Source organism: Thamnophis sirtalis, unplaced genomic scaffold (genome assembly GCF_051295495.1).
Source record: "Thamnophis sirtalis isolate CommonGarterSnake01/CBP01778 unplaced genomic scaffold, rThaSir2_p1.2 scaffold_9, whole genome shotgun sequence".
NCBI lineage: Eukaryota > Metazoa > Chordata > Lepidosauria > Squamata > Natricidae > Thamnophis > Thamnophis sirtalis.
In genome coordinates, this window is record NW_028261389.1 from 14336350 (window position 1) to 14363482 (window position 27133).

General features: G+C 42.1%; 1 protein-coding gene across 23 annotated transcripts in view; it reads left to right on the top strand.

Moving 5' to 3' along the window:
* Positions 1–27133, top strand: part of MICAL3 (microtubule associated monooxygenase, calponin and LIM domain containing 3) — a 229733-nt gene that overhangs the window by 103922 nt on the left and 98678 nt on the right. For all 23 annotated transcript variants that reach the window (XM_087722862.1, XM_087722863.1, XM_087722865.1 and 20 more), the window contains exons 2-13: positions 689–1068; positions 9499–9706; positions 12246–12362; positions 14093–14194; positions 14915–15070; positions 16149–16249; positions 16881–17138; positions 19264–19379; positions 22814–22940; positions 23999–24092; positions 25521–25668; positions 26264–26460. In XM_087722862.1, the coding sequence (XP_087578988.1) occupies positions 805–1068; positions 9499–9706; positions 12246–12362; positions 14093–14194; positions 14915–15070; positions 16149–16249; positions 16881–17138; positions 19264–19379; positions 22814–22940; positions 23999–24092; positions 25521–25668; positions 26264–26460 (1888 nt within the window). In that variant the 5' untranslated portion in view covers positions 689–804. The remainder of the gene's footprint in view (positions 1–688; positions 1069–9498; positions 9707–12245; positions 12363–14092; positions 14195–14914; positions 15071–16148; positions 16250–16880; positions 17139–19263; positions 19380–22813; positions 22941–23998; positions 24093–25520; positions 25669–26263; positions 26461–27133) is intronic.

Consider the following 27133-nt stretch of genomic DNA (forward strand, 5'->3'; position numbering starts at 1 on the left):
ATTTGAAGTTGATTTGTAAATCGTAATTGCACTGACCAAAATTAAGCAGCATATTTGAATTAACCCACACTTATGGAAACACCTTCTTTGCTTGTACATTCCTAAGAAGGTTTTGCTGGTGGTTTATTATATGAGTGCTGCTGGGTAGGGTTCATAACATCTAGCTTAATGAAAAGAGGGACTAGGGGCAGGGGTTGGTTCCGGGAGTCACTACTGTTGGTTTCTCGTGGGTGCGCCACACGTATATGCGCAGTACAATAAAAATTGTTCTGCACATGTGCAGAAGCAAAAAACAAAGACGGTGGCGCCACCTAGGCAAGAAGAGGTAGACAGGCTTAATTCTTCCACAGAAATAAAACTGCTAGATAATGCATTGTGGATTTTCTAGCGGTGGACGAATGATATAGACATTGATGGAGCTCACAAAGCATAGGTTTAAAAGTCTTCCTTAAAAACAGAATTCCTAATCTTTATTTTGCCAGAAACATGAAATCTCTGCTTAATGCAATTAAGGATGTGATAGAAGGCAGACCATATTATTCAGAATGTACCTTTCTGTGCCCTTCTCTCTGTTTAGCAGATATAAGCCGAGTGGGCTTTTTTTATGCTAATGACAGGATGTGAATGTAGATATAAATTCATCTGTGCCTATGTAGTAATCTTTTTTTTCCTCCTTTCCTTTCTCTAGATTAATTATGCTTATGGAATAAAAGGAGCAGTTATTGATGAGCAAAGTAGTGGACCAGAAGACAGGCAGACTGGAACGCATCAGCTGCCGGGGAAACCCCTGGCCGAACTGGAAGCATGGAGGAGGGGATTAATGGAAAGATGAACCAGGCCCATATCCTATTTGACCGATTTGTCCAAGCTTCCACTTGCAAAGGGACTCTGAAAGCCTTTCAAGAGCTCTGTGATTATTTGGAGCTGAAGCCCAAGGATTACCGTACTTTCTACCACAAGCTCAAATCCAAGTTGAGTTATTGGAAAGCTAAAGCTCTTTGGGCCAAGTTGGATAAGAGGGGCTGCCACAAAGACTATAAGAAGGGGAAAGTATGCGCCAACACGAAGGTGAGCATGGAAAAGCGGCTTATGTTTCTTTGATTCCTACTTATGAGAATGGCCTCCGTATGCTATATACCGTATTTTTGGAGTATAAGACGTACCTCCCCCCCCCAAATAGAGCATGGAAATGTTGGTGCATCTTATACACTGAATACAGCCATTTTTGGCCTCCTGGAGTCCTGCCCCTGCACCACATTTTTGCGAAAAACAGGCTGTTTTTCACAAAAACGGAAGCATTTTTGCCTTCCCCGAGCAGCACTCTGCAGGCTTCAGCAGGGCTGGGGGAAGGTAAAAATGCCTCCGTTTTTTGCCCGTTTTTCCCCCAAAACAGGGGTGTTTTTGCTTTCCCCCAGCCTTGCTGAAACCTGCAGAGTGGTCCAGGGGGCTGGGGAGGACAAAACCCTTTTTCTTACTTACCTCTTCAAAATCTTGGTGTATCTTATACATCGGTGCATCTTAGAGTCCGAAAAATACGGTAGTTAATTAAGTGTGGATGAACCGAAGCAACAAACTTGTAGTTTTCCAAAGCATGGGCAAGAAGAGTGAGGAAGAATTAAAAAAAGGAAAAAGAAGCATTGACTTCCGATTTTCTCTGTTGCAGTAAAATAAGGCGTTAAAAATGAAATCACAACTTTTTTGTTTTTTCATAATAATATAAATGAGCAATTTATCTAAGGATCCATCAGTCTAATTGGTAAAACCCAAAATCAAAGTTCATTAATAATTATTTTTTACTTCATTCTAGTAAAACAGTGAAAAAGGTGTTTATGTTTTTATCTTAAATATTTTATTTCATTTTCATTTTCATTTTCATTTTGTACAATCACTTATATACTGTGCAAAGAAAAAAGGAAAAAAAAAAAAACCCCCCAACATAACACTTCATTCCCCCATACACCCTCTCTTCTCCCCCTCCAACTTTCCTTTCACCCCTCCAACATTCCCCTCTTCTACTTCCCTTCCCCCTCAGACATCTCCCCCTCCCTCCATTTACCCTCCTTACATTCCCTCTCACTCCCTCTTTACTTCTCCCTTCTCTTCCCCTCTTCTCCCCACTTTGGTGTATCCATACAATTCAATTTGTTTTTTACAATAAAAGTAGAAAAAGAAAAAAAGAAAAAGAAAAAAAAACGGCAGTACACAAGTGAATTCTTATTGTTCTAAGGATTGAAACTGTAATTCCACCCTCCCCCCTCCCCCCTATAATCCCCCCTCCCTAACCCCCTTACGGCTTCGCAGGTCCCATGCCCGGCATAATTCTTTAACAAGCATTTAAGTATAATAAGGCCAACTAACTTTAAAATTTAAAAAAAGTAAGATAAAAGTATAGCCAAAAAGAAAAAGGAAAAATAGTAGAAAATAAGAAATAAAATAAAAAAACACCCACACTCACACACAAAAAGGAGAAAGAAACAAAAAGGGTCATAAGCCCACTACATTACCACAGCTTCCCATTATCTATAAATCTTAATCAATGTGACTCATTCCAAATTTCGATTATTTTACTACTTGCAGGGTTTCAAACTATATTTGAGCCAGGTAAGTTGATCAATTAGAATTCCCCAACTAAAAATCTCCTTGCTTTGTCTATCTATTCAAACCTTTAATTTATCTCCTTTTTTATCCAAGTATCCAAACCTTTCTATAACACCATTAACTCAAATACTTCTTTCATTTTTCATTTCCAACACCTCCCTTTCTATCCTTACCCACCTCCACATATAAATTTTTTACCTTCCACCCTGCCTTTATCCATATCCACATAAGTATTTTATCCATATTCGTTGCTCCTCCCATATTTACTCCACTTTCCTGAAGATTCTCCGACCAAACTTTCTTAACCTTATATTGATATAGCAACTCAAACAAACATCAGCTTACGTTCTAGCCCCATGTAATCTAATTAAACTTTCGCTGCCCTTCCCTCTCCCACGCACCTCCCAACTCCGTTTGTCCCAAACCGCAACTCAAAAAGATCACAATTTCCGCTCTCTTCACCTAAGAGAATAGTTCATGCACAATTAAAGTTAGAGTTCAAACAAAATTTCTGTACAATATATGTCCCCAATCAGCAACGCTTCTTTCAGTCTCCATGTCTCATCATCGATATGCCACTTCTCCATTTTATCCCAGACGGAAATCATAAAGCTTTAAAAACATCGCTAGTCTTTATTCTTTAGTCTTCTGCCCTTCCGGAAGAGAAAAGCAACACGCTCCACCTTGTAGCCACGTGTCTCGCTGTTTGTCTTCTCCTTCTCCCTGTCTCTCCCCAGATCCGGATGAATCAGGAAGTCCCGCCTTCAGGATCTCGTAGTAAAATTTTCGGGCTTCACAGACAGAGTTAATGCGGTGTTTTTGGTCGCCAAATGTAACTGTAATACCAGCTGGGACTTCCCATCTATATGAAATCTGAGAGTTTCTGAGTTCTTCGGTTAAGAAAGCATACTGTCTCCTTGTTCTTAACATTTGAAATGGTATCTCCTTAAAAACAATCAAGTCGTCCCCGTCAATTCTCAACCTCTTTCCGTAGAGCCTCTGTGTTATCTCATTTCTAGATTCCCTTGTAGTAAAGTATATTATTATGTCCCTCGGAAGCTGTCGCTGTTTTGCTACCCAGGAATTCTGGCGGTAAATTCTTTGAATCTGCCAATCAAAGTTAAGTCCCGGACTTCCCACCAAGCGGCTGAAAGCCTCAAAGAATGTCTGTTTCAGATTCTCCTGTTGGTTTTCACGCAGCCCTCTAACACGTATAGCAAAGGCAGACTTGTTATAATTTAATTTGACAAGTTCTTTTTGTGCAGATTCAATTTCCTGTTCTAACGTTTGAATTTTTGATATCAGATTAAGGTTACTTTCTTCCAAAAGTTCCAATTTGTCCTCCGTTTCAGCAATATAATCTGTCATTACTGTCATTACTCCGATTATATCCTGCTTTGCCTGAGCAATTTTAGCATCAAATTCATCAGATAAATCCGAAATCAGTTGATTAATCTCCTGTCTGAAATCATTAAGCGTTTTAAGAAGGAATTCTTGTGTTAGCAAATCTCCCGTGGAGGGTGTAGGAGGCGAGGGTAGCGACTTCCTGGCAGTTTTTGGAGATATATTATTAAGGAGGCGCTTCTGTTTAAGTTTGGGAGCCATTCCAGAATAAAAATAAAAGACAAGCAATCCAGCGAGCCAAAAATCAAAGTCTGTGCTCCCCTCAGATAATCTTTTAGCAATTAGTACGGAGAAGCCTTCAGGAGGGTAGGGTCAGCTAGCTGCGTCAGATCAAGCACAAAAGCTACGAGATCGCCATCTTGTGACGCAGTTAAAAAAAGAAGAAAGGGAGCCTTTTGCGAGATTGAAGCTGGTATTTTAAATAGTAATAGAGAAAGTTCCTCGGGAATGTTCCCCGCCCGAATTGGCTTTTAAATAGCTTAGTTTTGTCCTGGGGGGGAGGCAATCTGCCTAGGCTGCAAAAAAAAAGCAGCGCGGAAAACTGGCCGGAGTAAAGGCTCAGCTAATGTTGAACCTCTTCTCCATTCACAGCAAAAAAAAAGCTATGAATTACAAAGAGATCCTAACGACTGACCTTCTCCCTGCCCCTTTCTGCCAGAAAGGGGAGATATCTATAGATCTTATAAGATATACGAACCAGAGTCCTGGCAGGAGCTTTACTTAGCTCCCGACGGCGGCAGCCCCTCGTGTTTATGGGGCTGCCGTGTTTATGTTTTTAGAGGGGGGAAAAACATTTGGGTATTAGGCCTAGCAATATATTAGACAAGAAACTGTTTACTTTATTTTTAATTTTCTAGTTGGATTTTGATCTTAACAAGGCTCTCTTGAATAACCCAACAACCAGTTTTATACATTCAGTTTTGGTCGCCACGGTGTAGAAAAGATCTGGAGACTCTAGAAAGAGTGTAGAGAAGAGCAACAAAGATGATTAGGGAACTGGAGGCTAAAACATATGAAGAACGGTTGCAGGAACTGAGTATGTCTAGTTTAATGAAAAGAAGGACTAGGGGAGACATGATAGCAGTCTTCCAATATCTCAATATCCAATAAAGAAAAGGGAGTCAAACTATTCTCCAAGGAACCTGAGGGCAGGACAAGAAGCAATGGGTGGAAACTAATCAAGGAGAGAAGCAACTTAGAACTGAGGAGGAATTTCCTGACAGTGAGAACAATTAATCAGTGGAACAGCTTGTCTCCAGAAGTTGTGAATGCCCCAACATTGGAAGTCTTTAAGAAGATGTTGGATAGCCATTTGTCTGAAACGGTATAGGGTTTCCTGCCTAGGCAGGGGGTTGGACTAGAAGACCTCCAAGGTCCCTTCCAACTCTGCTATTGTATTGTATTGTATACAAAATAGTATAAATTTAAGTTATTCTTTGAAAGTGTCAATTAAACTTAAATGCCTGTCTTTCTTGATCTCAACTCCAACTTCTGTCAGCAAATCTTCCAGTAACTTTTTCAGGGTTCTGTCAAATAGAGTCACATTTAAACAATGATTCACTTGAGCGTATAGCCTGCCAGGGACCAGCGATGAGTAGAGAAATGATCAGCAGCTGTGTTTGCTTCTATTCCTTATGCGCATTTACGACAGGTTCCTAAGCTGTGTACAGTTCACTGTGTGCTTTGGAGACCATCTGCGCATCATTTCTCAGTATCCAACCTTTCGCCTTATGGTTTTTTGGTTCTGGCTGCCTGGTAGCTTAATGAGACATATCCAAATACGTCTCTCTAAATGAAACGAATCAAGGATCATGATTCCCCCAATAAGGAAGACAAACGTTCCCTTCCAAGAAATGCAGATAAAGAGGAATGAAGAAGTTCTCTTACATTTTAAAGATAAGAGAAATAGCTGTTGAAAACAAAGGGACAGGCAAGAGATAAAAAGAACTGCAATCAGGACTGTTACGAAGCACAGTGCCTTTGAAGATTAGGCTGAAAATCAACTGGAGGGGGTGTTTTCCTGTGGTTTTTCCTATCTGTTCCATGTTATTGTTTTTCTCCTGTGGCATTTTTAAAATAGAATTATAAAGCTGGGATCTTAGAGGTCTTCTAATCCAATCTGCCTTGCATTCAGATGTGTTCCTCTTCTGGTCCTGGACAATACGTTGGCTTACTCTACCTTCCCCCACCCCAACCCCTCTTTTTTTTTTTTTAACTAAATTAGCAGTCTCCAAAGTTGGAAACTTTTAAGTCTTTTGTGGATTTCAAGCCACAAAGTTCCTCAGCCAGCTGGCTGGGGTATTCTGGGATTTGAAGTCCAGAAGTCTTAAAGTGGCCAATTTTGAAGACCTCCTGTGCTAAATGATGGAGGGAAGGTTTTTTTTTTGTGTAGTGTCATATATTTCTAAAAGTATTTTGGGTGTGCAAGAAGGAATGGTCTGTGCAGATGGAGATCAGTTTATTTTGTAAATGTGGTGTCTTGATTTACTGACCATTAATTGTAATTGTTCATTTTTCTTCTCCTTTTATATCCCAGGTGGTCCTTGTTTGTTTGTTTAAAGAACATAAGTTCTCTATGTATATTTACACACATTTGGGAGGTGGATGGAAAAATCCCCAGGTCTGGTCTCAGATTAAAATCAGTGACCAAGTTGGTTGCCAAGATGTAGAAACTAGGCAAAACATAGGACTTTTCTGCATGCTTTTAATTCAGTCTGCTTTCTCCATCTAACCTTCCTTCTATGGCTGTGATGGTGAATCTATGGCACGCATGCCACAGGTGGCACGCGGAGCCATTTGTTAGGGCATGCGAGGCATTGACCTATCAGGTCCAGTGTGGATGTGTGCACTGGCTAGCTGACTTCGGCCTTCATTTTTGCCCATTTTCGCACTCTGGATGCTTTGGAGGATTAAAAACGGCCTTACGGGCAAACCGGATGTCCGTTACCAAACTTTTGCCCATAGGGCCGTTTTTCGGCCTGCAGGGGAGGGCGAGGAAGGCTGTTTTCCCCTCCCCAGGCTCCTAGAAAGCCTCTGGAGCCTGAGGAGGGTGAAAAACGGGGGGGAAGCGGGTGGGATCATGTGCATAGAATTATGGGTGTGGGCACGCCCGTGCACGACCCCCCTGCGCTCCCCCCGCTTTTGGCACGTGATGGGAAAAAGGTTAGCCATCACTGTCCTATGGGATCATCTTAAATTTAGGGCCATCTTTATTTTTGAATATATGCAATATTACCTTTGTAACGTTGACCAATGGTTGGTCCCACTGCATTGGCTTATATGTCCCAAAGGTGCTTTTTCAAGAGGCAACTGGACTTCCTTGTTTTTCTTTGAAGACGTTTCGCTTCTCATCCAAGAAGCTTCTTCAGCTCTCTTGGATGAAAAGTGTAATGTCTTCAAGGAAAAACAAAGTAAGTCCCAGTTGAAAAAGCATCTTTGGGGCAACCATGACCTGGATGACTTGAGGATCTCCCTAGACATTTGCTTATATGGATATTTGCTGTGATATGTCAGATCTGTTGTCTTGGATAAATGTCCCCCACCAATTTCATTTTATTCCAGTAACATTGGAATAAACTAACACTGGAACACTAAGAGGCAAAAGAGGATAAGAGAGTAAAAGGGAAATTCTGAGCTTCACATCTGTAATGTGATCTGCATATGCAGCAGAGGGTTCTGAGATAATTGAATAAATTGTGGTTATAAGTAGTCCTCGATTTAGGACCATATTTGTACTCCAGATTTCTATGGCTAAGCAAGACTAATGAATTTTGCCCCATTTCGTGTTGCCATTGTTAAGTGAATCACTGAAGCTGTTAAGTTAGCAACATAATTGTGAACTGAATCTGGCTTCCACATTAACTTTGACATCATGGGCCAATCCCTTGCTGATTCCAGGGCGGCCCTGCGGGCCACATCTAAGCACCCCGCGGGCCAGATCCAGCCCACAGGTCTTAAGTTTGACACCCCTGGACTAGCGCAAGTAAGATTGAGAATTTAGAAGAACTTTTCTCCATAATCCCCCCCTCCATATTTTCAGAGGCTGATCTGGATAAAGGGAGTCATTCCAGAGCTATGCGACATCTCAAGTTATATGTTTTGCTCTTTCTCATTGCACAGCTGTATGCCCCTGTTTGACCTATTGGAGGATGTAATCGGAGCTTCTGGACAGCTGCAGGTGGCTTACCAGATGTTGTCACTGGAAAGAACAGAACTAAAATGTTTTAGCTTAGTTAGAAGGGAAGGGGGAAGGAGTGCCTTTGAGAAGCAAGCTCATTTGGTGGTCTTGCTGAATTTTGAGATGTTGTGGGACACAAATGGGCGCTTCATTTAGCTCACAAGCTACAGGATTCCTGCTGTTGTAAATTCAGCCATCCCTGGCTTGGTTTGGTTTTAATTGTGGTGCCTTGGAATTTGCTTGAAATTTCATAGAAGCTGCAGGATTATTGTAAACAAAGATGCAAGTACAACTCAATAATCTACCTGGACATTTGCAATGTGTAACAGTTTCTAGGCCTCTGCCATTGGGTTATATTTCTCCCCAAATACCTGGGAGAACCTAAATATACCTAAATAGGTCTGGAAGTCCAGTGACTGCTAATTTGGAATCCCATCTGTTTCTGTGCCAAATGGATTACATGTTGTAAGGACTGCATTATTTTTGCAAAGCAGTTTATGCATTCAGGTAGCATTACCATATTTTTCGGAGTATAAGACGCACCTTTTTCCCTCAAAAAAGAGGCTGAAAATCTGGGTGCATCTTATACAATACAGCATTTTTTGTCTCCCGAAACCCCGCCCCCTTCACCAAAATGGCTGTGCAGAGGCTGTAGGAGGCTTTCAGAGAGCTCCTGGGGGCTGGGGAGGGCAGAAATGAGTGAAAATGAGCCGTTGTTTGCTCAATTTGCCCCCCCCCCGTGGCCCCCCAGGAGTACTCTATAAGCATCCTAAAGGCTATGCATGCAATTATTTTGATGAAATATGGGTCCATTTTTGTGAAAAATGGGCTGTTTTTTGCTCGTTTTGGGGGGGCACCCCCCAGGATCACTCTACAAGCCCCCTAAAGGCTATTCATGTCTTTTTTGGGGGGAAAATGGGCCCGTTTTCACAAGGTTTGCAGAGGACAAACCCCCTTTTTAAAAAAAATTGCGTCTTTAAAACCTTGGGGCGTCTTATACTCTGGGGCATCTTATATTCCGAAAAATACAGTAATTTTTTTTTAAAAAACTTAGCTAATCCATGCTGTAGTGAAACTTGTGGTCTGAAATCCTGAGATTTCTTCATCCAGGTAATCGGAGCCTTTAAATCTACTAGCTTTGTTTTTGTAATAAGTGTGTGCACTGAAGCAATGACACTGTTTTGCAACAATAAGTCTGGAAAGCTTATTTCAGGATACAAATATTTTTCACTATCTGCCTTTATACCTTCCTAGTTTCTGGTGCATCGAAAGTCTGTTCGTGCGTGTGTAATAATACTGATTCTTCCCTTCTCTTCTAGTGTCTCATTATTGGGGCTGGACCCTGTGGCCTTCGGACAGCCATTGATCTCTCCTTTTTAGGAGCAAAGGTGGTGGTGATAGAAAAGCGTGATGCCTTCTCCCGCAACAATGTTCTGCATCTGTGGCCGTTCACCATTCATGACTTGAGAGGTCTCGGCGCCAAAAAGTTCTATGGCAAATTTTGTGCAGGAGCCATCGACCATATCAGTAAGGACTGTTTACAGGTGGAAGGGATGGATAATATATGATGTTACCATAATAAAGACCAATGGATTGTATCAGGGTTTTCATGCATGAGGTAGACTTAAGAAAGAGATGCTAGTGTGAAAGGCTAGGTCGGGTGTCAGCAACCCACGGCTCTGGAGCCGCATGCGACTCTGCTGTGGCTCCCTCCTTGGCTGGCTCACCTCGCCCTCCCCTCCCAGGCACTCCTTGCGTGGCCTGAGAAGGTAAGGGTGACGGCGGGGATGGAGACTCACTCCATATTCCAGAGCAGGAGGGAAGCACCCCTGTACTTGCCTCTCATCTCGCAGACGCTTCTTCCAGTGCTGTGCGCACCTCAGTTGCTCAAGGAGACGCGTGACTTTCTCTCTGCCCCGAGACACTGGCCTGGCTGTGGCTAACGCTACTGCTCTTGCCGCCTCCATGGCCTTGCACAGCACACTTAAATTTAACACGCTTCCCAATGGGGGAGATGGCGTCCCCTCCTCCTCCTGGAGCGCATTACGACATAATGAGTACAGGGTGGGAGGGAGAAAGGGAGAGGCTGGGGAGGGAGGGAGAGTGCGAGAGAGAGAGACCCATTTTCCACGAAAACCCCCATGAGCCACAAAATCTGGTACGCATGGCTGAAAGGGTGCCATGTGACTACATGGGAGTCATATTGAGTTGGCCACGCCCACTCAGGTTTTGTGGCTCCCAGTGTCTTCTTTTCTGTGGGAAACAGGTCCAAATGGCTCTTTGAGTGTTTAAGGTTTCAGCCCCCTGGACTAGGCATAAGGCATAAGTTGAGAAGAAAGCATGAGTAATTTGAAATTTGGAAGTTTATATTTTATACATAGCAATAGCAATAGCAGTTAGACTTATATACCGCTTCATAGGGCTTTTAGCCCTCTCTAAGCGGTTTACAGAGTCAGCATATTTCCCCCAACAACAATCCGGGTTCTCATTTTACCCACCTCGGAAGGATGGAAGGCTGAGTCAACCCTGAGCCAGTGAGATTTGAACAGCCGAACTGCAGAACTGCAGTGAGCTGAAGTAGCCTGCAGTGCTGCATTTAACCACTGCGCCACCTTGGCTCCATATACCACCAGCTTTAATAAAATCTTCTTTAAAAACCGGAAATACACTTTTATCCCAATAGTGATGCTGGGATCTATAGGGTAGAAGGAGGTTCCAGGCCTCCTATCCCAAACCTCATTTGGGACCTCATTCTCTAGCCCACTGCTTTGCACTGGGATAGCAGCCGTGTGTTTCCTGTTGCTATTATCGAGAGAACATATCACTTGGCATCCATAAACCCAGTGGGAAAGTGTGGAGCAGGATTTTATACCCTGTGTTGGTGATTAAAAGGTAAAAATACCAAAGATGAAATAATATCTACCTGGTTATATATCATAGAGATGTGGTGACTAGAACATTTACCTTTATCTCAATTGATCTCACAGTAAATGAAGAAAATCAAGCTTTTATAAAGTAAAATGAAAAATCTTTTTTTTTTCTTGCAATCATTCAAATGATGACATTCAGTATGGGGAAAGATAAATTCAGAAAACCCCAGTTCATACTAATGCAGCAACTTACCAATTCACTGAGAAAGAACATTTCAGAAGATAATGCAGTATTCTGAACAGACCAGCAGGTGGTGGAATCTGCCACAAAAATTGAGGATCATAAGATTCTTTTAAAAAAAAGTTATATCTTCATCAGTATAACCTGAATTATAAATGAGAGTTGAAAAGAAACACCCATGTCCAGGAAGTTTACAGAGACAAAGAAAATGAGGATTAGTACAGCGCAGAAAACAGAAAGCCACAAATTCTGTGTTTTATCTGTTTACCACAAGTAGCAGCTTTCCTGAAGTAAAAAGTTCTCAGCTTGAACTTCTGGGAGATCCCAAGTGTTTGTCAAAAGCTGCTGGGAACAATGGAAATCAATATTCAAACCTTTCTATAGCCAGCATTTGGAAGTTGTGGGCACTCTTGACTCCAGATTAGTCCATGTATGTGTCAAAGAGCCATCCATCACTTTTAGAGATGTGGATTTTTAGCATATACAATTAAGTGCAAATTACATTCACATCAAACTCTTGTTAATAACAGATCCAGTGTAATGCTTTTAGTCTGAAATGGAGCCATAATCTGTATATGATAGAAGTTAATAAAATTTAAAACACTCCATGGATTTGAGAGCTGTTACTATTTGAAAGAGAACTCTAATAGGCAGCTTAGTTGTTCAAGAAGGAAATCCACACAATAATTTTTTCCCGACTATCATGATTAAATGGAACAGAACTTGGAGTAGTTTTGTTTTGCCTGATTTATGGCCAGTTCCATTTGGAACTTACTTTGGAAAGTTCTTCTTTGTTCTTTCCAAGGTAAAAAAAGCATTTTCAGGTGCTTTTAATAATTTTGTTGACTAGATTACATTTTAAATGACAAGCTCTTCCACAGATCTTTGAAATGACTGTTGAATAAATTGTGAAGAATGTGTTTTCTTTATTACTATCTCTGCTTCTGTTCCTCAGGTATTCGTCAGCTTCAGCTGATACTCTTGAAGGTCTCCTTAATTCTTGGTATTGAGATCCATGTCAATGTTGAATTTCAGGGTCTTCTCTGCCCTCCTGAGGACCAGGAGAATGAGAGTAAGTAGGGTTGGCATTTATAGCAAACTTGGGGCGAAATTCTTGCTCTGCCTAAGGAATTACTTTTGTACAGGTAGTCCTCGAGTTAATGACCACAATTGAGCCCAAAATTTAGGTTGCTAAGTGAGAAATTTGCTAAGTGAATTTTGCTCCGTTTTACGACTTCCCTTGCCATGTTTTTGTTTGAGTGGATCATTGTAGTGTTTAAATTATAAACATGGTTGTTAAGTGAATCTGGCTTTCTCGTTGACTTTGCTTGTAAGACGGTTGCAGAAGGGGATCCCATGAACCTGGGACTCTGCAACCATGATAAATATGAGTCAGTTGCCAAGCGTCTGAATTTTAATTGCATGATTATCAGAATGCTGCAACAGTCATAAGTGTGAAAAATGTTCATAAGTCACTTTTTTCAGTGCCATTGTAACTTTGAATGGTCACTAAATGTTGTAAGTCGAGGACTACCTGTATAAGGCAGCATGATGGCTCAGCGGTTAAGACGTTGAGCACGGAGTGTCACTCAACAGGGTGAGCTCCCATTTGCTCCCTAACTCCTGCCAACCTAGCAGTTTGAAAGCATGGAAATGCGAGTAGATGAATAGGTACCACTTGTTTTGACCCAGGCTTCTCCAGCAGCACCTTTTATTTAATTTATAGCAATAGCAATAGCAGTAGACTTATATACCGCTTCATAGGCCTTTCAGGCCTCTCTAAGCGGTTTACAGAGAGTCAGCATATTGCCCCCAACAATCTGGGTCCTCATTTTACCCACCTCGGAAGGATGGAAGGCTGAGTCAACCCTGAGCCGGTGAGATTTGAACCGCTGACCTGCTGATCTAGCAGTAGCCTGCAGTGCTGCATTTAACCACTGCGCCACCTTGGCTCTTTTTGTGAATTCCTCTCCAGCAAAGTGCCAGCCCACAGTCTTTCAAATTAGTTCACAATTACTGACCTTTATTAGCCTTGGAGAGTGGCCAGGCCCATATCTTTCAGACACTGCAATACTTGGGAAGAACGCAGGAATGAACTAATTGTCTCCTGCAAACACACATCCCCTTTTGCTCCTCTTTTATTCCCTATGGGAGGGGGGCATTCATCGTCCACCTGTGGCTTTACTCCCAAGTCGCCCCTTGTACCTTAGCTGTTCCCATCGTCTGGCAACTCTGCGCATGCGCACACTGGGAACAGGCTCTAGCTATTTATCTGACTTCGAAGGTAGCTGATAACTGTCAGATGGCCCTGGCCCCATCTCTGCCTCCGACGCAGACCACTCGTCAGAGCCTTCCTCAGACTCCAGAAATGGCCAAGGTTTTCCCCCAACTGAGATTCCTCACTGTCTGAATCTGCTGCCAGTCCGCTGGCAGGCTAAACACCACTTTAGTGGGAAGGAAACAGTGCTCCATAACATCATGCTGGCCACATCATGCTGGCAAAAATGTCTTCAGACAGTGCCGGTTCAAAGATCCTTGAAACGGAGATGAGCACTGCCCCCTATCGTCAGCAATGGTTAGCGGAGTAAAATCCACAGGGACTTCTTTACCTCTCCTCTTGTATAATCAGACCATCATGAGTAGTGACTGTAGGTGGCTATTCCATTTTACAGATATAATGAGATGCTTAACTTTCCACACTGGTACTGAAAGGCCCAGTTACATATTGCTTGAGTGTGCAGTCCATGTACATGTCTGTATCCGTGTTTGTACGTGGTGTGTTAATATATACTTTATCCACAGGGATAGGTTGGCGTGCACAAGTCCATCCAAAAACACATCCTGTGTCGGAGTACGAGTTTGATGTGATAATTGGAGGGGATGGAAGGCGAAATACTTTGGAAGGTAACTGTTACTGATGTTTATGCTGATGTGTAGGGCATGCCTGCAGCCCAACTATTGCCAGGTTAGCCCTACTGGCTGAGGATGATGGGAAAGGAAGTCCATCACAGACTTCTGCAGCCGCTGCTTATTACTGCATTATGCTGTTTTTCTTGTGGCCTTTACCCAGGGAGACATTTTAATGGGAATAAATTATATTAAATATGTAGACTGTGTGTTCAAGCAAGTTATACAAGAGATTCCTTCTTAAGTTCTTTTCCAGTTTTATGTCCTGGATCACAGGTCTTCAAACTTGGCAACTTTAAGACTTGTGGACTTCAACTCCCAGGGAGTTGAAGTCCCCAAGTCTTAAAAGTTGCCAGGTTTGGGGACCCCTGTCCTAGATAATGGAGCTGGGAAAAGAATTTTCATCTAAGATTTGTTAGCTGAATTGTTATCAGGCAGAGTTGAGAAAAGCCAGACGAAGTGATGACTTAACTAAGTGTGGAGTTGTATTTGTTTATCTGCTTCCAAAAAACAAAAACAAAAATTTCCATAGCTCTTTGCGCATTACGTTGTACATGTACCTTAGTACAGTTTCATTTCCAAGGGAGAAAATTAAATGCATGGTTGGTTACTATAGATAAAATCATCCTGTGTATTCATCAAACTCCCCCCTCCCCCGCCCCAGGCAGTTGATTTCAAAATTGAGGCCTGTTTTGTCATTGCGTATTTGTTCTGTAGGGTTTCGGCGAAAAGAGTTTCGTGGGAAGCTGGCAATTGCCATTACGGCAAACTTTATCAACCGGAACACCACAGCTGAGGCCAAGGTTGAAGAGATCAGTGGCGTGGCTTTCATTTTCAACCAGAAGTTTTTCCAGGATCTTCGAGAAGCAACTGGTTTGTAGAAGTGATTGAGAGCTGAAAATAAGCAGCGTTATCTCATTCTGTCTTTGTTCTAGAGATGCTCTTGTGACACCATGGGTGTCAAACTCACTGCGTCACGTTGCCATCATGTGACGTTTCGTGACATTTTCCCCATTCGCAGGCGTGGCCTGCACGTGATTCATCCGGCCTGCGGGCCACCAGTTTGACATCCGTGTCCTAGCCTATGAATGCTGTGAGTTTTTACAGTTTGCATGCAGAGAGGATGAACTAAAAGAAAGATGTACATCCTGCGGCTTCTACAGTATGTTTTCTTTGTGTGGCAAAGAAAGATCTTCGCAAATCAAAGATCTTCGCAAATTACAACAGTTTTCCCAGCATGCAAAGCAGTTTTCTGGGCTCAACGTCCAAAACAATTGGACATGCCTGGAAGAAGATGGTTCTGCTTTGACCATTTAAAAGAAGGTGCTTCCTAATTTGTGCTTTCAGAAGCCCTTCTTTTGAAGGACAGCCAAGAACTAATAATCAGTGTCAAAATAATGAATCCTCCAATATTGCAGTGGAAGGAATTTTAAAGAGAAATCTGGCCTTGTGAATTATGTTCTAAGTCAGGGGTATCAAAGTGGATTTCTTCAGCATTGTAGTTCTCCTCCATGGGCTAGGCAGAGATGGCGGGGATGGGACGGAAGCCTCCTGCAGCACTCCCCCCTCCACCCCATGTTTTTGACCTTGACGGCTTCCTGCAGCAAAGTGCAAAGTGCTGCAGGAGGCCATCAAGGTCAAAAACGGGGTGGGGGGGCTGCATGCCCCCCCTGCCCCCTTTTTGCTAGCAGAGGCACCACAGGCCAATCATTTGCAATTTCCAGGTTGGCCCCGCAAGACAGATTTAAGCACCCTGTGGGGTGGATTCGGCCCGTGGGCCTTGAGTTTGACACCCCTGTTCTAAGTGATCTTTTGAACCTGAGTGGACAAACATGCTGAGTTGATATGCATTTCTACTATTGGTGGCAGAGTTTGACTCATTTTTCTGATTTGGGCTCAAGCATTTACAAGCCTGTTCCTTGACTCTTGATTTTTCTTGATTCCATTTTAGGCATTGATCTAGAGAACATTGTTTACTACAAAGATGATACCCATTATTTTGTCATGACTGCCAAAAAACAGAGCTTGCTGGACAAAGGAGTCATATTACACGTAAGTGTGCTCATTGAAGCTCAGTTATATCTGGGTGAGGAGGCCATTGACCTGTTTAAAAAAAGGTTAGGGGATCATAATATTAGTTTTCATTGCCCTATAATCTTTCAAAACAGATTGTAATTGGCAATTATCTACCTTTCTGTTCTGCTGAAGGAAATTTACCTATACTGTATCTTCAATGCATAGCTCGTGGTTCGTTTGTCAACCCCGAAATTGACCTGACTGAAGCCACCATGTTTGGCTTCAGTTGCCACACTGGAGCTGAGGATGGAGGGTGGGGGGAATAGTGATAGCCAGGGGGTGGGGAGGTTGTAGCCAAAACAAAATACTTTCTCTTGAGAACCAAGGACATTCTCACACCTGGTCAGAGAAAGGAGGAGTGATGTCACCAGGCAACCAGGCTGCACCTTGATTGGACCATGTGACTGACTGTTTGGGGAGGGGTATAAACTTTTACTTTTAATTAGATGAAAACCGCGGGAACCTTCCGAGTCGGTTTCCCCCCAGAACTGTGCCAATTTGATATATCCAATAAAACTCTTCTTTGAGGAATTTACCTGCCTCGGAGTTTTGTTCGCTATGGGTGTATTACCTGGAACCCTGACGTAGTTTTTATTTTGCCTGGCAGGATTATGCAGACACAGAACTGTTACTGTCACGGGAGAATGTGGACCAAGAGGCTCTGCTCAGCTACGCCAGGGAAGCTGCTGACTTCTCAACGAATCAGCAGCTGCCATCGCTGAACTTTGCCATCAACCACTATGGACAGCCTGATGTGGCAATGTTTGACTTCACGTGCATGTATGCCTCAGAGAATGCAGCCATGGTCCGAGAATTGAATGGCCACCCGTTGCTGGTGGCATTGGTCGGGGACAGTTTGTTAGAGGTTTGTTCTCTCTATGTCTTCCTTGAACCATTTCTTTCTTCTTGTTCGATTTCCTTTTTTAATTTTCTTTTAATATTTAAGGGCCACGGGTGTCAAACTCGCCACGTCACGTTGCCGTCACGTGACGTTTCACAATGTTTTTTCCCCATCGCAGATCTGGGGTGGGCGTGGCCTGCATGTAATGCATCTGTCCCATGGCCTGCCAGTTTGACAATCCTGCTGTAGGCTAAAATGGTGGACACCATTTCAAAGTACCATCATATAGGGCCGTGATGGCGAATCTAAGGCACGCATGCCAGAAGTGGCACACGGAGCCATGTCGCTTGGCACGTGTGGCGTCTCCCTTTCTCTTCTGGGTTTCTGGCGTGCATGCGCGTGCGATGATCAGCTGATCTTCATGCATGTGGCAGTGCCGGAAAGAGGAAGAGCAAGTCTTCTGTTTTCTGGCATGCGCCCGCAAACTGGCCAGCTGATTGTCGGGCGCGCATGGTTCCTTTTTACGGCTGAGACGAGTGCGTGCACGCTCCCTTTTTGGCACTTGGTGCCGAAAAGGTTCACCATCACTGATATAGGGTGTTTCCCCCTGAGTAGAAATGGGTAGATCATTTGCTGAAGGACTTAAAATGGAAGCAAACTTGAGTTTCATTCAAGTTGTCCAGTCTAGGATTTTAAAAATGTAGAAAATAATGAAAATAATGTTTTTAAGGGGGGGGAAGGGAAATGAAAGTGAATTTAGAGATAGATTCCAACAGCCTAGCTACTCACTTATGAATAGAAAGATCATTTTAATTATTCTTCTGTGTGTCTAGCTTAGTCATTTTGCTTCTCTAAAATCTTCTTTGCCCAAGAAATACAAGTAGTCTTTGACTTGTGACCAGAATTGGGACTGAATTTCACTTGTAAGTTGGTGTGGTTGTAAGTCAAGTCACGACGTGATCAGACCCAATTTTATGACAATTGTTATGATTGTTAAATGACTCTTATGGTTATTAAAATCCAGCTTCCCTCAGTGAATACACTAAGCTGTTGTTTTTTTTTGTGCCACTGGGGTGGTACAACAGTTTTAAGTGCAAGTACAGGTTGTGAAGCAATGTTTACAAGGCCATTGTAACTTTAAACCATAATTAATGAAAGGTCATAAGTTGAGAACTACTTGTATATTATATGTTTAGTGAATAATGGTAAGGTCCTCAAACATTAAATGAGTAGCACATGTGCATATCTAAGGTGATTTCATTGTTATATATTGAGGGCATATTTATACTTTTCGGAGTCACAGATATCTCTGAAGATGAACAGAAATGCAATACGAAAATTTCAGTAGAGATTAGAATTATTGTTGTTTTCAGAATAAATGAGTTTTATTGTAACTCTGATTTCAACGTAAAAAGGAGTGACATGAAAAAGTGACATGAATTTCTGACATTTTAAACACAGGGCCCATTAGGACACAAGGCCCCATTAGAAGTAGTCCTCTACTTGATACCCCATTGGGGTATGAAGAACATGGTTATATAGAGTCTTTAATTTGGCATTAAACAAGGTTGTTCACAATGTTATATTGGACTTCAAGAAATTATTCTAGGACTGTGATGGTGAACCTATGGTATGTGTGCCACAGTTGGCACGCGGAGTCATTTGTTAGGGCACGCAAGGTGTTGCCCTGTCAGTTCCAGCATACATGCGCGCGCTGGCCAGTTGACTTTGGCCTTCATTTTCAGCCGTTTTTCACCCTTCGGAGGCTTCCCTGAAGCCTCCGGAGGGTGAAAAATAACCCAATATGTAAACCAGAAGTTCGGGAATGTTGGGCCATTTTTCTCTCTCTGGAGGGGGGTGGTGGTTTGCAGACATAGAATTATGGGTATGGGCACACCCACGGACAACCCCCGTGTTCTCCCCCCGCTTTTGGCACACAATACTAAAAAGATTAGCCATTACTGTTCTAGGACTTTGAATGATCTCTAGCAGTCCCATCAGATCTTGTCCTACAGGTGCTCCCTTGGAGTTTTAAAGTAGTTTTGCAATGTATTTACAAAGGAAGCGTCTCAGCCATGGTTTCCCATGGAATATACAGTATCTGCCCTTCTCTTATTCCTCCCCACCTCTTTTTATTGTTGCTTTCCAGCCATTTTGGCCAATGGGAACTGGAATAGCCAGAGGCTTTCTTGCTGCCATGGACTCTGCATGGATGGTACGAAGCTGGTCCTTAGGAACAGGTCCTTTGGAGGTCCTTGCAGAAAGGTAAGGAAATGCTTGTTTCTCTGTATGCATATTTATACGTGCATGTGTATGCTGTCATAAGCAGGAAATTTATCTACTATTAAAATGTATCTACTGTATGTCTAAGAGTATGCAAGTTCAGGCTCATTAATATGCAGTGTGTGTGCATTTATTAGCATCTTCCTGTGTGTCAATTCTGTGCCCGCCTATTTGTCCCTATGCTAGTCAATGTGTTATCCAGAGATATTTGTCATTTTCTGTGTTCTGCTACAGTAGCATAGAAAGGAAGAAACACACTTTTCTCTTCGTGCATGGGGTAAAAGATGGCTTAAACTGAAGTATCTGAACATAATTAGGGGGGGGGGGCAGAGAGAAAGTTGCCTCATTATGCTTCTAATTGGCAACATCCTTAAGTCCAAAATTCAGGTTAAATAACCACGATTGTTACCTTCACATAACACACTAAGCCCCAATATAAAGTTTAATGTCATAGTTGTTTCACACAATTTGCAAAGCAATGTTTGGGTTACTACAACATATGAACCACAAATTATTCAACCCCTTTAGCTTAGTTTTGTGTGTACACAATACAAATGTAAGTCTCCCTTTGTTTGATGACTTTTAAAAGTGTCTTTTTAATAATTTTAGTGAATTATTTAACTGAGTGAGACATGTAAAAAGGACGCGGAAGATTTGGCGAGGCAGATTGATCCAGAAAATTATATGACATTATAATCAAGGAGGCAGTTCATAGGATGGATTGAAATAAGTGAAACCTACATTTAAGTGGCATTGTTAAAATGGCATTGTTCCTGTAATTTTAGAATTATAGGAACTGATCATTTAAAAATGAGCTATTATACAGTATACGTAACTGTTGTGACTCAGCAGATGTCTGCTGTGAGTTTTTTCGGGATACAAGATTCATTATGCAGCTGGGGCTTGTGAGAGGCAGGTTTGGAGAGAAAAGGACGGATGCTGCCATGCCCTAGTCACAGGAGTCAACATACGTTCCTTCGTGCGTGCCTTGATCATCATTGTTTGATCATCAGTCGTGGTTTATGTAAGATTCACTTGGATAAGTGCTCTGTATTTCTGTAACCCTGATTCATAGAGACTTTGGAAGAATTGCTTTGCTTTCGTTTTGTTCAACTTGAGTTGCCGTAAGAGAGATTTGTTTTGTATTTTGTTATCTGGTCAAAGACTGTATTTATGTTATTTTTGGGCTCGAAGCCAGTCGGAGCCGAGAACTGATAAAGAAAAGTCCTTTTAAGTTTCTCTGCCTGCTGTTTGTTAAGAGCCGTGAAGGGGGGACAGAACAGGTAACTATCTTAAAAAGTGCTAAGGAGCAGTGTAGTTAAAAACTGTTCTTTTCCAATATGCATTTTTCTTTCATTAAACAATAGCATTATTAGCTTCCCTTTTTGTACATTAGGGGGAGATGGTAAAATGTGTAAAAATGATGGCAGTACAAAAACCTGGAACAAATTAAATAGATGTCCTGTTGCTAAGTATTAATTATTTCCTGCTCCCTTTAATTTTCGCCTCATGGAAGAATTAACAACACAATGCTCATTAATCTTCTTCTCTTGTTTAACTCCCTTAAATATCCCAGTTAAGCCTCACTCACCTTTCTGAGTTTTCTCATTGCATTTGGCTCCTCTCAACAGGCCAAGCATTGTCCTGGTTTGAAAACTGCATGAAATATGCAGTTTGTCAGATGCCACTTTGCTTATCTTTGCAAGGCGAAAATTCCGTTGGTATGTACTTCGCTGATAGTCAGTGAAGCCTAGCTCAAGAGCACTGGAAATTAAGACCATAATCAAAATGACTTCTTCTCTATTTATTCCTGCTTCTGAAGAGAAGTTTCTTTTTCTGCTTACCCAACCAAGCAGCTGTTTCTTGCAATATGGAAGACTCGGAAAGGGCCCTGTTTCATTCATTTGAAAGTATAAATCAGTGATGGCGAACCTTTTTTGCTTCAGTTGCCAAAAGCACACTTGCGCGTTATCACACATGCTCGTGTGCCCACCGCCATAATTTAATGCCCCCCTGTGCTGTGCTGTTTCCCCTGCATATGGCTTTCCTGGAGCCTGGGGAGGGCGAAAACAGCCTCCCCCCCCCCCCCCAAGGCCCTCCGGAGGCTGCAAATGGCCTGTTTTCCGACTTCCGCTGGGCCCAGTAGGTCTGTTTTTCGCCCTCCCCAGGCTCCAGAGGATTTCTAGGAGCCTGGGGATGGTGAAAAATGGCCCAACACACAAATTGGAAGTTCAGGAACTGCCTTCCAGGTTGCCCTGAAGCTTCCGGAAGGCGAAAAATAGCCCAATGCATAAACCGGAAGTTCAGGAATGACACGTTGGGCCATTTTTCTCCCTCTGGAGGCATCAGGGAAGCCTCCTGAAAAAATGGCCGAAAATCAAGGCCAAAAATCAGCTGGCCAGCACACGCATGCGCGCTGCACCTGACAGGGCAATGCCTTGCGTGTCCTCAGAAATGGCTCTGCTTGCCACCTGTGACACACGTGCCATAGGTTCGCCATCATGGGTATAAATGCTAGCGTCAAGCTGTTTGGGTATGGATCAGGCAATTATTCTAGATGCAGAAAAGTATAACCATTTCACAGAAAGACAGGTAGTCCTTGCTTTAAGACCACAATTGAGCTTCAAATTTCTTTTGCTAAGCAAAAACATTTGCTAAGTGTGTTTTGCCCCATTTAATGAACTTTCTTACCACAGTTGTTAAATGAACCACTCCAGTTGTGAAAGCTGTTGAGTGAATCTGGATTTCCCCATTGATTTTGCTTGTCAGAAAGTTGCATAAGGTGACTTTGGCACACTGGAACCATCATAAATATGAACCAGTTGCCAAGCATCCAAATTTGGATCATGTGGCTTTGGGGATGCTGTAATGGTCGTTAAATGTGAAAAGCGGTCCTAAGTCACTTTTTTTCAGCGCCGTTTTTAACCTCGAATGACCACTAAATTAATGGTTGTAAGTCGAGGACTACCTGCAGTTGAGACACCATTGTACCGTGATAGCGAACCTTTGGCATGCGTACCACAGTTAGCATACAGACCCCTCTCTGTGGGCACGCAAGCTGTTGCCCTACTTTAGCTTCACCGCACATATGTGCGCACCTCCCACTGACTGGCTGGTTGTTGGGTCTCTGCCACGCATGCGTGGAAGAGGGCGCATGCACAGGGGCGTGGCGTGGCAGGGGTGCATGCATGCAGGGGTGGGGCATATGCACGGGGGTCATGCGGGCATTGCTTTTGTGGGGTTTGGGTATGTGTGCATGCATTTGGACAGTCAGTCCAGAAAAGGTTAGCCATCACTGACATGGTACATGCCATCCACCCAGTAGAATATAGTCATTTTGCTCTAAGTAGTAAAGTCATGTCTATCAATGTCTTTTATATCACTGAAGCTTGCACCATTGTCCTGTTTTTTCCTAGAGAGAGCATCTATAGGTTGTTGCCTCAAACTACGCCAGAAAATGTCAGCAAGAACTTCAGCCAATACAGCATTGATCCTGTCACTCGATACCCCAACATCAATATCAATTTCCTAAGGCCAAGCCAGGTAATTGGCTCTATCCTGGGGTGTTCCAGGATTTATGATGGACACCTTATGCAACCAGTTGAAGAAATGGCATTGAAGTAATATAAATACAGCACTGAAGTACTACAGCATAACATACAGTATCAGTTGCAGCTACAGAGCAGAATAAATCAAAACTTGCACAAAATAAGTCTTTGGGTCACTTTTGGCTTTGAGTAATTATGTGAGGGACATGGTGGCTCAGTGGCTAAGAGGCTGAGTTTGTCAATCAGAAAAGTCAGCTGTTCCCTAGCACCGTGTAACGGAGTGAGCTCCTGTGACTTGTCCCAGCTTCTGCCAACCTAGCAGTTCAAAAGCATCTAAAAATGCAACTAGAAAAATAGGAACCAGCTTTGGTGGGAAGGTAACAGCATTCCATGCGCCTTCAGCGTTTAGTCACGCCGGTCACATGACCACAGAGACATCTTCGGACAGTGCTGGCTCTTTGGCTTTGAAACAGATTAGCACCGCCCCCTAGAGTCAGGAACGTATATTTGGGGGGAACCTTTACCTCTACCTCAGTTATGTTCATATATGTCCATGGAACGATATTAAATAAAATAAACGTTTGTTTATATAATAATTAAGACAAAAAGTGTATTGGAAAGGGAAGACAAAAAGTGTATTGGAAAGGGAAATAATTCCAGAATTATTTGGTCAGGTTTATTTTTTTTTTAATTTTAGTTAATCTTTATTCCATGAAATGTATAAACAAGTGATAGCCATTGGCTACTATAATCTAAACTTGGAGGAAGAACATCTTTGGGCTTGTTAAATATTTAGATGTGAGATCTCAGTGAATCCTAGGGTGTAAAGGCAAAACGTGGAAACAGCTTGGGGTGGTTTTTGACATTAATATGCAATGTTCAAATGCATTAAACAATCAAGAGTCACTGGCCATTAATCTTCCTGTGCTGCATTAGAAGTGAGCTTTCTGCAGATACTTAATACCCTTTGCCCACTCTTTGGCCAGTGGGCAATTGCTTTGTTGTTATCTTGACATTTGATGTGATACATGCACTCTTTTTGGACTGCTGAAGGTACGTCACTTGTACGACACAGGAGATCTGAAGGATATTCATCTGGAGATAGAAAATTTAGTGAATTCCAGGACACCAAAGTTATCGCGGAATGGTAAGACATTCCATGTATTCTTCGTTACTGTCTTTTTTCCCCCTTCCCTTCCTGGAAATTTGAAATTGGATTCCAATGCCAGCTGCCATTTTCAAATAGTGCATTAAGAGAATATTGGCTGCATATTTACTTAAGCTGTGCTGTAGCCATTAGTGATCTCTTTGACCCTCAGGCTCTTATAAATACACTTAGTATTCACTTATGTACACTTAGATTCTTATGGGCAGGAATGAGAATAAAAACATTTTCCTTAGAGCTCTGTGTGCATTAAAAACAGAGAGACAGGGTTTTGTTGTGCTGTCAAAACCAGGATATTAGTATTTTCTGACTGATGTAAACCTGAGTTTGTGAACAATCTTTCCCAATGTGATGCCTTCTTGAAGAATTGTTGTGTTATATACTTCAAAGCTATTGTCCAACATGCCCTTTAGGCCTATATGTCATTTAGTTATGCAATATTGGCATGAAATTAGAATAGAATAACAGTTGGAAGGGACCTTGGAGATCTTCTAGTCCAAACCCCCTGCTTAGGCAGGAAACCCTACACTACTTCAGACAAATGAATATCCAACATCTTCTTAAAAACGTCCAGTGTTGGAGCATTCACAACCTCTGGAGGCAAGTTGTTCCATTGATTAATTGTTGTAACTGTCACGAAGTTTCTCCTTAGTTCTTAGTTGTTTCTCTCCTTGATTAGTTTCTACCATTGCTTCTAGTCCTGCCCTCAGGTGCTTTGGATAATGGTTTGACTCCCTCTTCTTTCTGGCAGCCCCTGAGATATGGGAACACTACTGTTCTTTAATCTCTAGTTCAGTATAGATGAAGAGCACCAGTCAGAATAAAATTGATTTATAATGGGGGTGGGCAGCCCATAGCTCTGGGGCATCATGTTGACTTGAGTTCCATTTTCAATGCCCAAGCTACCCCTCCAAAGCATGATTGTTAAAGACTGATGTTACAGTTCTTGGGCCATTTTGAGATGGGAAAGGAAAATAGTTAAAAAAGAATAAAGAAAGACGATTGCCAAAAACTACAGAGGTGGGTTGCTACCGGTTTGCACCACTTCAGGTGAACTGGTAGTGGTAATTTGGCCTGGATTGCAGTACTGGCAGCGACCCAGGCTGGCCACTCCCCCAAACCGGTTTCCTGGTCTCTGCTGCCTTTGCCAGCATGCTTTTTATTAGTGTTTAATGGATTAATGGTCTTTGCGCAATTTCCAGTGTACTGCGCATGCGCAAGCAAAGTGCGGCTGGCATGCGAAGCGAACAGGTACCAACACCGTAGGAACTCACCCATGCGTTGCTACTTTCTATTTCTTAGTTCTCTGTCCAAATATTACAAATGGCCTTTGTCCACCAGAATGATTGAGAATACTACTTTCATAATCACATCGAACACTAAAATCCTGTACCTCAATGTTTATTTCAGAGTCTGTGGCCCGTTCTAGCAAACTTCTGGGCTGGTGTCAGAGGCAGACAGACGGCTATGCTGGTGTGAACATAACAGATCTTACAACGTCATGGAAGAGTGGCCTTGCACTGTGTGCTATTATTCATCGATTTCGTCCAGACTTGATGTAAGCAATAGCATTTGCTTGTGAATGGCTATTTGAAGAAATTCAGTCAGGCAATTGAGGGGGTATTTATATTTTCCTAAACTAAAGGCTGAAAATCAGGCTTGTCATCTTTTCTATCCTGCTCTATGGAGTAGACAGTTGGTCTCTGCCAGAAAATCACTTGAAGAAACTAGAAGCATTTGCAATATGGATTTACAGACAGCTGTTACATGTACGATGGGCTGACAAAATCACAAATGAGGAGGTGATAAGCCGCCTGGGAAAGCCAAGGGAAATCACCAAAGCCATTAAAAAGCAAAAGTTAGAATATTTTGGATATTCGATGCGACACTCAGAAAAATACAGCATCCTTCACTTAATCCTCCTGGGAAAAATTGAAAGACAAATGGGGTCCAGGCAGAAGAAGAACATCATGGCTTCAAAACCTAAGGGACTGGTTTGGGCAAACTCAGCAGCACTTCTTCGTGCGGCTGTTGACAAAAATAGGATTTCCGACATGATCGCCAACATCTGATGACGGATATGGCACAAGAAGAAGAAGCTATAGTAGATTGAGTTTTTGTTCTAATTTAGAAAATGTATTTTTCTCTTCCAGAGATTTTGATTCTGTAGATGAATACAACATCGAGAAGAATAATCAGCTAGCATTTGACATTGCTGAGAAAGAGCTTGGAATTTCTCCCATCATGACTGGCAGAGATATGGCATCAGTTAGTGAACCAGACAAGTTGTCTATGGTCATGTATCTCACCCAATTTTATGAGATGTTCAAGGACTCTCTTCCTTCCAATGGTAAGATACATCTTATGCCTCTACTACAATCTTTGAAAGTTGCAATATAGAAGTGACTGCTCTTGTTCTAGTCTAGAACAATTCATTTACTTCGATGCTGAAAGAGAATGTTTTCTGTGTCTGTATGAATGCAATATAGTAAACTGTAATCCCAATTGTTCTTATGGGGACATTATTTTGTGAAGCCTTCTGGATTGAATTATTTCTGAAGTGATGAGATAGAAGATTGACCTGTCTGCTACTATCATAGTGTCTTTCCATCAAGACTAGCTCTTCACCTTTGTGATATTTTTACATTGCTGATGAATTATGAAAAAATGTTCAAACTGGTTCTATTACTATTTAATATTAAAGGTAAAAATGTGACCTTAAAAAAAGTAGGAACTTCTAGAGGAAGAAAGTTGAAGACTTTATGTTAGAGCAAGTCTGTGAATAACAGGTTGTAGTGATAAATATGTACCTTATATGATCTAACCAAATGGTTAGAAGCAATAATATCTGAAAATGTAGTTGTGTTGCCAAAGCTAAAGTAGTTTTGCAGTAAGAATATGAAAATAAATTGATCCCAGAAAAATAAGACCTTGTATTTTGTCTTTGGAGATAAAATATACATAAATATATTAGAAAAATAATATCTTCCTTGTTAAGCATCTCTACTTGAGGGTGGCAAACA